We start from the raw sequence: 11,796 nt of genomic DNA on the forward strand, positions 1-11,796 counted from the left end.
CTTCTAAATTTTAAATTAAATCTGCTACAAGCCATGCTTTTGGTAACTATTATGAGCAGCCGAGTGGGTGTTTATAGCTGGACATGCAAGGTTTTGTATTATGATTGCTGCATATTTATTTAATGCTTCTAAATTTTGAAGTAAACCTGATACTCTTTCGCCAGTTAATAATAAATACTTGCTACAGGTTTAAACGCTTGACTGGTCGGCATGAAGTTGCTGTATTGGCAAGAGATTATAAGTTTTATTCGCCTAGACATAAATACAGGCGTGTTGCATCCCCTTCAGTTCCCAGCATCCCTGGGCTCCAAGTGTGTATGATGTTTGTTTCCATATTGGTAACAATGACTCACAATACGAATTGTTTATTCTTTTGTGTCAATCTGTTCCCAGGCATTTCCAAGTATCGAACATTCACCTCCCCTTTCAAATGCACCAGAACACCGACCTCCTGTGAGTGTTAAAGTGCATATTCATGATTACTGCAATTAATTTTCTTTTTTTTTTCTCTTTTTAGTTTGCACAACCAGTAAACACCATTACTGGCCTCTAGTTATTTCTAGATCCATGATTATTTTGTGTTTCACAGGCTTAACTCTAGAAGTGTGAAAGAAACCTTAACTAAAGATGGCAGGTGGTGTTTTTTTATCATGAGTTTTATTTTGTGGAACCTGTTGTAAATAGTCTGGTGTTATCTTGGGATCTTCCCATCATTGAGGGAAATAAGAAAATGCACCTTTGCTAAAGATCTCTTATTTTTTGGAATAGCCAAGCTGGGGGATAACCCCCATGGGATTCGAACCCAAGTCCCCTCGGTTATGATAGTATGACCTCACCATCCAGACATCTCATTCAGCCCTCCCTTTTTTGAAGAATGTTTTATCCATTTGTAAGATGACTAAAGAATTTGTTAATACCACTTAAAAGAAAATTCATGTGCTTAGTATAAGACAACTATGGTTGTGTTGGGTGGTGGAAAACTCGGCATTGAGATCTTGAGTGTGTGAAAATCCTCAAAAACCTAATATGAAGTGCTACTCCATCTCTGGAACCATGGTTTGCACAAGGAGTGCTGGTTGAGTCTATGCAGTTTAGTTGCAACACTTCATTCATATGATTTTATCAAAACCATAGGAACATTTATCCAGGACAATTATGTGCTCCTATCAACATGGGTATGCCACCCAAGTGCCAGTACCTGTGTCGACTTATGGGTACTAGGTCGGGGTGGGGTACTCGACCCGACATATATTAAAAATGTAATATATATATATATATATATATATATATATATATATATATATATATATAGTTTAGTCTCTTTGTTTTTGGTTAAAAGCAAACTAGACAACTATGTTGACTAGTCAAAATTCAAAACCAAGAGACGTTTGGAAAGGCCCAACTGTAACGGCCCGACAGATTTCAACCTAAAAATACCAGGAATCTTTTTTCGTCAAGTTTACAAAATGTTGATTCTCTATATTTTTTTTCTAAAATATAATAATACAACGGTCTCCTCAACGGACTTGTTCCAACCGTACCAAGTACTAGATGACCCCCCTGAGTGCAAGCGCGAGCGTGTCTTAGCCTCCTAGTACCAAATCCAATACAGATTCACCGCCAACGAATCTGATTGAACCATTACATAACATAAAATATTAAACCAAGTTTTTTTTATCATTGTCATTGCTTTAATCAAATTAAGCTATAGGGAGTCAGCCTGCGCATGCACCGACGTTTAATATCTTCATAGAACATAGTTTGAAATTAAAGCATCTGAATGACAAAATCCTTAAGTCATTATTATGTGAGTAAACACAATGGAAAAATATTGTTTTTTTTTTTAAATCAATTTCATAAACTGGTTTCTTAGTCAAATCTCTCGGATACATTACTTTACAAGAATTGCTACTATCACATACCCCAAATATGAATTGACTGAGCATAAAATAATTGCATTTCAAAATTGAACCAATAAATCAATTGTCCAATTAAATAGTCATTCAAATAATCGAAAAGTATTAGAATTTAAATGAAACAAGAAGCCCTTGGGATCATAAAAAACATCAGTGTGCACAACCCCTTTCAGCATCCTGCACTCGTTCTAGACATCACATCTCTTAAAAAATATATTTTTTTTGAAAGAATGAGACTTTGAAAAGTCTCAGTAAAGTTCACACAGTTAATGCAAGATACAACACATAAAGCTTGCATGATATAAATATATCAAAATTTGCATCAACTATCAACAAGGCAGATATAAGATTTTCACAAGCTATTCATGCATCCATAATTCATAAGCAAGTGTGAAATAACAATCTCAAGCATTTAACATCAAATCCAGATGAGAACAAAATATATATTAATAAGCATGAATTTACCAACTTTCAGGAACAAGAATAATTTGCAGTAAAGTAAAGTGAGCAGGTATTTTATGTTTCACTTGATTGTCCGGTCTATCTGGGTATGATGTAGACCAACCCAAAACAAGTTGATTATGTAACGCCCCCAAAATCACGGACTTGTAACTTTTAAAAAAAAAATTTAAAGCTTTGCAATCATTCCTTTATCAGAGTTTTAAATAGTAATTCAGCAAAAAATAATGGTGTTTTGAAATAACAAGTCAATGGACCTTGGGTGCATTACTTGCGAACCAACAGATTTGTAACTCCGTACATTCATTAAAACCAAATAGATTCAAAATGAGGTTTTAAAGTTTATACGAAAAGTGAAATTTCAAAGAAACCCTTTTATCAAATTACCTGTTAAAAAGTAGATTTTTTTTAAACAATTGCGAAAACATTCCCAAAGACCCGGTCTTACAGTCCAAACCACATCCACAAAAGATCTTATACTACTATCAACAAAACCAACTCAACTTTATTCATTCAAATCATAATGTCTAGGAACGATAAGTAAATGAACATGAAAAAGCAAAAAATAGAGCCACTCTCTCCCTCTCGTAAAAATCATAAAGCAGTCGTGTAGCTCTCGTAGCTCCTCGAAGCAGCTAGTCACATCACTGGGTCTTAGAGGTTGTGAAAAACACAAAATGTATGGTGTCAGAATCATAGATTCTGTATACGAATCCCTCTAGCAACTCGAATAAGTAAAAAGAACATAAATCTTATTCAAGCAATATCTTTAGAGGAATTGTAACAGCTATCTCATGCTTCAGCTAACCATTCATGCATTATAAGAATAAGAATCATGCAACAGGATATATCACATTCAAGAAAACAATAAAAATGCATGATCTAATGCAGAACAGTAAGATGTATGGATTTAATGCACATGCATGAATAACTTATTAAGTTATTATCAGAGTTTTCTTTTGTATGCATGTCTCTATTAAATGCACACAATTTTTAATTCCATTTTCATTAAAACCTGCGGATACTAAACAGTGAAAGTCGGGGGGGGGGAGTGAGAGTTGGGGGTGACTTGGGGTTGGGGTACTCCAGCATGCCTCCGGGTTTCGTATCAAGACCCCCCCCCCCCTCTTGTGGGGGTTTAAATAGACTACGGGTGTAAAAGTCGAAAAAAAAAAATCCGGATCCGGGCCGGATCCGGACCGGATCCGGACTCGGATCCGACCCGGGTAAATTAGTCGGCTGCGTGCTTTTAAAAGCACGCAGCAACGAAGGGGGGAGGTTCTCGAAACCTCCTTCCTCCTCTCGTCTCTCGTTCTCTCTCCCCGACTCGGCTCTGCATTCTCTGTCGCTGGAGACCTCCCTCCGACGCCGCCGTTGCTGCCACCTGCGACCTCCCTCCACTGTCGCCGCTGCCAGCCATCTCCTTCCCTCTCTCTGCTGCGAAGGCGCCGGCGACCCACCACCACCTCCTTCCGCTCCGACGACCCCAGGTACGCTTCCACCTCCCCTTCTTCCTTTCTTTACCTTCCGCCGCCCCTGCTTCTCTCTTTCTCGGGATCGTCCGACAGGGGGGCTGAGCCCCCTATCGTCGCCACTCGTTGGCAGGGGGACTCTCCCCTTGCCTCTCGCTCGGGGCCTGCCAGGGAGGGAGGTGCTGAGCACCTCCCCTCATTTTTTTCCCCTTCTTCTTTTCGGCAGGCGGCAGGGCTGCCGCCTGCATCGCCTCTTCTCTGGGGCGTAGGGCTTCAGGGGAGGGGTTGCTCGTGCCTTGGACGACACGGTGGCAAGCCCCGCCTCCCCTACCTGCCTCTTGTTCGGGTAGGTCGGCAGGGGCCGAGCCCCTACCACTTAGGTCGGCAAGGGTAAAACCCTTGCCGCCTGTGAGAAGGGTTCTGGCAGGGAATTTGGGGCCCCTGCCTGCCCTTTTGTGTTCACAGGGAGGGTCGAGACCCCTCCCTGTCTCTTCTTGGTCATAGGGAGGGTTGAGCCTTCCCTGTCCCTTTTTCACAGGGAGGGTCGAGCCCTCCCTGTCTCATTTTTGTCATGCAGGGGAGGGTTCGACCCTCCCTGCCTCTGGTTGTTGCGGGGAAGGGTTCGAGCCCTCCCTGCCTATGTGCTATGCAGGGGAGGGTTCAACCCCCCCTCTGCTTTCGTAATATGCAGTAGGAGGGGTCGAGCCCCCTCCTCGGTCCCTTGATGTTAGGGGAGGGGTCGAGCCCCTCCCTGCTTGTCTTTTATACAGGGGGGGGTCAAGCCCCTCCCTGCTTGTTTAATTGCGTAGGGAAGGGGTCAGTCCCCTCCCTGTTTTCGTGCTTCGCTGGGAAGGGGCCGAGACCCCCCTTCCTCCCTCTACTGCTTGGGAGAGGGCCGAGCCCTCCCTGTGTTCTGTTCTGCTTGGCAAACAGGGGCTCATCTCCTATCTTTGTTTCTTTTTGCAGGACAGAGCAGGGTCGTTGCCGCTGTCCTTTTGCAGAGATGGCAGAGGACCGAGTCCCCTAGCCCTCTTTACACATTCGGCAGGCAGGGTGAGGCCTCCTGCCTCCCCCTTAGTGGCTTGCAGGAAAGGGCCTCGCCTCCTTGCTCTTTTGGCAGGCAGGGCGAAGCCTCTCTCGTTGTCTTCTTCGGGCAAGGGCGTGACCCCCTGCCTCCTCTGAGTCCGCTGACAGCAAGTCAGCAGGGGCTCGCAGCCCCAGCCCCTGTTTCTTGCGCTTATAGCAGGTGCGCATGTGCACGATGCCCCTGTCTTTGCTTCCCTTACGTCAGGACGACGATAGTGCCCCTGACTTTCTATTTTGGTGGTAACTTGCTAAGATCATTATTTTTGCAGCTCGTGCGACGGATCCTGCTCGCGCTCCGCTACCCAAGCCGTCCACCGCTTACACTCGTAGACGCCAGCAAGCTTGCAACTCCCAAAGGTAGGGGAAGATTGCACAGAAGACTTGGACAATTGAATTGAGTTCAATTAACTAAAAAAGGACAAGTAAATAAATATATATGCATATATATATATATGATATATATATATGATATATATATATATATATCATATATATTTATACGAGTACGTATTTAACTCAAGGACGCAGTATCGCGATCCTTGTCCTTTACCTTGTCGTTGCGCATCGCACAAAGGTTTGGCGTTGCACTCCTGTTTACAGTCTTTACATGCCGTTGCGCGTTGTGCCGAGGGTTTGCATTGCACTTCTGCTTACCGCCTTTACTTTGTCGTCGCGCTTTGCGCCTAGGCTCTTGCTTTTGCATATGTGTTGGTATTGCCTTGCTATTGCAGATGATGTGCAAGTTCTTGCTCTTTGCGTATGCCTTAAAGGCATCCTCGTGGAGGATGCAACGGGCATTTGCCACTGTCCCTCTTGCGACAAGAGTTCAGTCGGGAGCGAGCGACACATCCTCGTCTAAGGAAAAGGATACTTCGCAAGGATCCTGGCTCTTCGTGTGCGCAGTCCTGCAGAGACGACTTGAGATTTTAGAGAGTTGCGCAAAAGCATCAAAGACTGCTCCAAATCGAAGCATTTGGAAGGATGTGACTGGCTGGTTATGCTCGCCTTTTTGGCATATCTTGGGTGATCTCGAATTGGGGGTCCGAGCGAACTTCTTGGCGGGTGTTCTGTTGAGAAACCCATATCCCGTCTATCGAGGCCGGTATCGAGTCATGCGAGACTTGTAGATACCCCGATAGCGGATGTGATTCGAGATAATCACATGCATAATGTTGGCACAAGGTACTGCTGTTTCAAAAGATAAAGTAAAGTTGATAAACTTTACGTCTTTGTGAAACACTCCTGTTGAGGCTTCTATTGAGGAGCTATACCCCCTTCATCCTATAGTACTTGTAGTCGTGCACAACACGTCTAGTACTGCGATGATCGGATGAGACGGTCGTGCGACCTCGAACAACGCTAAATGCAAAATGTTGTAATCACATAAATGACCTCACATTCGCCTTCACAGGCAAGATGCTCGAGTGGTTTAAAGACCACAACATAGAATGGGTCGTTAGTTAAGCAACCCCTAACGTACCTATTCGCTTCTATGTGTCTGTCAAGGGAGAGGACAGAGCGGTACAAACTCCAATGGACAGGTTGTTAACAACCACCCTACGGGCAACGATTCGGCCTCCCCAGTCATTGGAGTTAGGGGAAAGGGGCTACATTAGTTAGCTCAACACTTCTGCAGAAGTTGGATGCATCCGTGGCACAACCTTCTTTGGGGAATCCTCTCTCGGCTAAAGCCGTCCCTTTGGAGCGAACTCAACTAGCTATTCGGGTTATTGAAAATACATAGAATAACAGATGCCCGAACTAGTCTCAGTTGGTTCTACGTTTTGCTTGCGCGTACCCGCAGGTTCGTAATTATCGAAACATAAGGTCTGTTCACACAGGTCTTTGGGTTGGGAGATTCGCTTGCACTACTGACTCGCTTGCACTACTGACTCGCTTGCACTATTGATTCACTTGCACTACTGACTCGCTTGCACTATTGATTCACTTGCACTACTGAATCGCTTGCTTGCTCGGTAGTTCAGTATGCTACTCGTTGAGCTGTGCACGTCTGTCAAGGCGTTACTCTAGTTGGTTAAACTGCTTACGCAGTTCTTTGCGGAGTAATAAGGAGTTTCTCATACTAGTTAAATGCTTATAATAATAGCATTATGCCAGTTGCTACATATTAGCATGTGACTTGCTTTATCCCTTGGTCGAACTGTTTGGTGCTTATTGTAGCGTAACACTTGTTGACTTGCATCTCTTATGATTGATGTGATTGCATACAGCTCGTAATCTACGAACTGGTGGCAACTAGGATTGATGTGGTCGCTTGTCTTATAAGCTGCTTACATGTTGTGATATAACTGCTGCCGTATGATTGCTTATGAATGGCTTGTGATGAAATGGTTTATGCCTTATGATTAATTAAATTACATGTTGATGGACTGAGCCATTTTATGGTAATTATATGTTTTTCGAGCATTGTTATGAGTGCAGTTGTTTTGTTTGGCTGACGGGTAGAGTTAGTTACTCTTCGCCCATAGTATCAACTGGATTGCCATATCTGCGCGTTCTTATGTGTCGTTTACACATGCTTTGAGGGCCTATTTGAGGATTGCAATATTCCTTGTGGCAATAACACGATGCTTAGGATTATATGCTTCTATGTGAAGTGATATGATACATATTGCTGATATGCATGCTTGTGCCCATATTGTGGCTACTGACCCCGAGGCGGTCAATGGTTCAGAGCAATCGATTAATGATGCATGTATCACTGAGTGGGTGTCTGTCGAGCACCTGATTTCCAAAGGATTATCTACGAGGGCGTGTATGATCAAGACCAGGTACTCGGCTAGAGTGGTAGATTCTCTGTGAGGATGTACACTGTCCACGAACGGGTAGCCGCAAAGACGGTGAACTCCTGTGAGGAAGTGTATGGTCCAAGACCAGGTATACCATCTAGGGCGGAATTCCTTTTGAGGTTATACATTTCCCAGACTATGTGATCCGACGTTGATCTTGTCGTTTGTATTAGTGGCTATCGACCCTGAGAACCGTCATTTGTGTTGATGCGTGTATCGCAATGTTTTTCATTGGATATGACATTTGTTAGGGACCCGCTTCCCAAAGGGTTCGCTGTGGGGGTATGTATGATCAAGACCAGGTGACCCTGCTAGAGCGGTAGAATCTCTGTGAGGATGTACACTGTCCACGAACGGGTAACCGCGAAGTCGGTGAACTCCTATAAGGAAGTGTATGGTCCAAGATCAGGTATACCCTCTAGGGCGGTAATTCCTTGTCCGGTCGTATATCTCTCGGACCGAGCGATCTGACGTGGATCTTGTGTTTTTACTTACCATAAAAAGTTATGGTGAGCTGTGACGATCTCCTGAGATTGTTTGTGATAGCCAACTATGAATTCATAGTTTCGGCTTTCTGTTTTAGCATGATTACATGCAGGATTCATATGTGAGAATCAAATTGTTAGCGATTTGAGTTAGTGATTATGTTTTGGACCTTCTACGGAAGGGTGAGCTTTTCTGAGGAAGTATGATGCCTTAGTGAGTCATAACAAGTGGCAGTTGGCCGCGTAAGGTTTTGAGAGATAAGAATAGATTAAGGTTGTTCAGGACAAAGCGTTTGTTGGAAGTAGTGAGTGACAAACAATGTCCTGATGGTGATTAGATGCAGAGACCTCGTTCTAGGAACGAGAACAAGCTTGTTGTATAGTAGTTCACAGCCTGCAATCAATTGAATCGTATGCTGCGTTTGTCAGTTGCACTGCTTACTTGCTTTGAATTGCTTACGCGCTTGCACTGCTTACTCGCTCGCACTACTTATTCGCTTGTACTACTTACGCGTTTGCACTATTCACCTGCTTGCATTGTTTACCTGTTTAACTGCATATCTGCTTTAAACTGCGTAACCTACTGAATTAAATGTACTTAATTCAGTTTCTTGTAGTCTCTCTTGTGCACCTTCTAGTTTTTTGCGAAAGTAACCCATTCTATGGGTACAGGTGATGATTAGATACTCTACGGGCGATGGCGCGATTGCAAGATAGCTTCAAGACTTTCTCTTCTTGCTCTTAGCTCGCGTCCTGGACGCTATGGGTTTGTATCGGATTTTCCTTGGGATATCCGAATCTTGTGAGTTTTGGTTCCTTTTGCTAATGTGCCCAAAGTTGTCAGCTTGCCTTATGATTTATCAAAAGAAAAATCTTCCGCTGATTTCATAATCAAACTCTGAAGGAAAGAGATATTTCTAGTCTCTTGCCTGTTTTTCTGAAAATGTTCGCAAATTTGAAATTTGGGGCGTTACAACGGGAGGGGGGTGGCTGCGACCCGGATCCGGTCGGATCCAACCTAGATCCAAAACATTTTTTTTAAAAGACACGGGTTTTACATATTTAGCTTATAGGAGCACTATAATATTTTTGCTTGGATTGATAGCTTAAGATCCCCACAGTTAAAACCTTGTACCAACGTTCTTGGGAACAAGTAAACTCATACCATCTTGTAATTTAAACGTCACGTTACTAACTTCCCTTAGTTTTACCCAAATTATTGTTCCCTGTATTTTCTTTGTCTAGCTGTATTTTTTATAGACGTTCTATTTAATATCATGGTAAGCAAGCTAACTTTCATTGGTTCAGTAACCCAGTCTATTGAATCTCAATTTTCATGTGCTTTGTGTTTTGGCAGCTACAGAATCAGCAGCATTCTCAACCTAAACAGCATTTTCCATCTTTGACACATCAGCCACAGCTTCACTCTATGCATCAAGTGCCACACCAGTCTATCCACCAAAATCAGCATGTTCCCCATATATCCCATCCATCTCATACGCAACAGTGTGCTCATGCTTCTCACGTACCAGATATATCTCACACACATCAGTCACCAACCATTTCACAGCATATGCCTTGTCTCCAACCTCTCTCTGGAATGCATGTTGCAGCCCGCTTGCATGTGCTGGTAAGAATATATAATTTGTTTGATTTTCTTCTAGATATAGAGGGAAATGTGTGATATATTTTGGCCCATCCTTAAGTTGTTTTTTTATTCTCAATTTTCTTCTCATTTCTCGACCTGCATCTCATTCTTGACTCACCAATGTAAAGCTTTTACTCTCATGATGCAAGCTGATGTCAAGATATCTTTCACTGAATTTGCTTAGAATTTTAATCTTTGAGTTCCAACATGAGACTCAAATGATGTATTTCAATCAACTTTACATAATGGTCGTCCATATGAAGGTGCCAACATGAAAGAGTCAAATGATGTATTTCAATGAACTTTACATAATCGTCATCCATGTGAAGGTGCCAATAACCTAGTAGGTGTCATCTGTAACTTAAAATAGTTTTCCTATTAGGCAATACTTCCACACGGTGGAATAACTGTCATCTGTAACTTAAAATAGTTTTCCTATTAGGCAATACTTCCACGGTGGAATAACTGCAAGCTGCTAGTGAAAGTGATGCTTAAAACACTGGATGAGATGGAATGTCAACTATGCCAGTTATGGAGAATCTGAAGCATCTTTCCTGTTAGAAGATTACAAATATTCCCTTCTATTAATCTTGGTTGAGGATTTCATCTCTTCCATATTACTAGTGGATAAGGGATGTATCATGATACTCCATTTTTGTGTGAACATATGTATTTTAGCATACAAGTACATAGCCTTTTAAAACCTGGACCTGTATTTATCTTGTAGCAGCTGGGTTTTCTAATTTATCAGGTATGGTTTTTTTATGCAACTATGTGTATCCCCTTTATATAGTTTTGATAGCTTTGGTTGCAGCAGTTTCATTTAATCATGACTATCATGCTTAAAGAGTACTTATTATGTACTTAATTTTAGTTGGTTTTGCCAATTTCAACTTTTCTCTTCCTCTAAATCATTGCATTTGCTCTCTTTTAGCTAGCAGTCAAGAGTACGTTGAAATGTATATTTAGCTTTTCTTTGAATCAACTGTTTCAGAGGCCTCTTCTTGAGCTTCTAATGTTAGTACTGCCTTTTTTCTTTTTCTTATTTTTTAATTCTTCTTCTCTCTCTCTCTCTTTCTCTCTCTTTTCCAGCCAACAAGTCCAGCAAAGTTTTGTGATGAATGTGGAGCTCCCTATTTACGGGCGACGTCCAAGTTTTGTTCGGAATGTGGTGTTAAGCGCCTTGGTATTTGATTGGTATATAGGCTTTATTGCTTTTATTTGGAAATGTGTGTTGTGTTGTGCATGCATTATCTATTTATTTGATATGGGGTTGGAGTTGATGGCCAAATGCTTCGAGATCTATTTAATGACAATGAACTCTGGTGTAAATCACATTGCTTGCCCATCACAAGAGAAAGGAAGAAGCTTGCTCATCGAAATCTCATCCCAGGACCAGCTGACGTTCTGAACAGCATTCTGCTGATAATACCGTGGAAGATCAGTAAGTCTAACAATGCAGTGATTTGCACGCCACATTTTCATAACAGTGAATGGATTTTTCAAAGAACTTATGCAACAATAGGTAACAATATGTGGGTTTACTTTGAGAAGGTGACTGCTTTCTATTGTTTTTTCTCACTTTGTTCTTGTTCCCTTTCAGCTGCCAGAATCTTACAAGTCTTGTTTGTTACATGATGTAGAAAAGACATGAGGTCATTGACCTTAAAACGGTTTTATTATGCTTTTTACAAAATATATTGGAAATGATGTCTTAAAGTTCTTGGTAATGTTTGTTAGCTGGAAGAACAGGTCTTGTCAGGTCTCACCTGTAATCTGTCGTTGTCAACTCCTAAATTTCCATGTGTTTCTATTTACTTCATATCATTTTAATGTGCCATGGTGATTGATAAGGATCTACTAGATCCTGATGTAAGATCCCATAAAGCTAGGATGACTGGGCTTGGTGGAGCCCACACA

General features: G+C 42.2%; 1 protein-coding gene across 4 annotated transcripts in view; it reads left to right on the forward strand.

Moving 5' to 3' along the window:
- The window catches only part of LOC149842470 (PPR containing protein), a 51,930-nt gene extending 40,335 nt beyond the window's left edge, over positions 1-11,595 (forward strand). For 2 of the 4 annotated variants that reach the window (XM_089999199.1, XM_089999202.1), the window contains exons 5-8: positions 188-311; positions 394-453; positions 9,586-9,858; positions 10,969-11,595. In XM_089999199.1, the coding sequence (XP_089855325.1) occupies positions 188-311; positions 394-453; positions 9,586-9,858; positions 10,969-11,070 (559 nt within the window). In that variant the 3' untranslated portion in view covers positions 11,071-11,595. Of the gene's footprint in view, positions 1-187; positions 312-393; positions 454-9,585; positions 9,859-10,318; positions 10,647-10,968 lie in introns of those variants that run through there. The other 2 variants (XM_089999201.1, XM_089999200.1) reach the window with 2 other exon arrangements.
- Positions 11,596-11,796: the final 201 nt, after the last annotated feature.

The sequence above is a fragment of the Nuphar pumila genome, chromosome 3 (assembly GCF_984573655.1).
Source record: "Nuphar pumila chromosome 3, dmNupPumi1.hap1.1, whole genome shotgun sequence".
Taxonomy (NCBI): domain Eukaryota; kingdom Viridiplantae; phylum Streptophyta; class Magnoliopsida; order Nymphaeales; family Nymphaeaceae; genus Nuphar; species Nuphar pumila.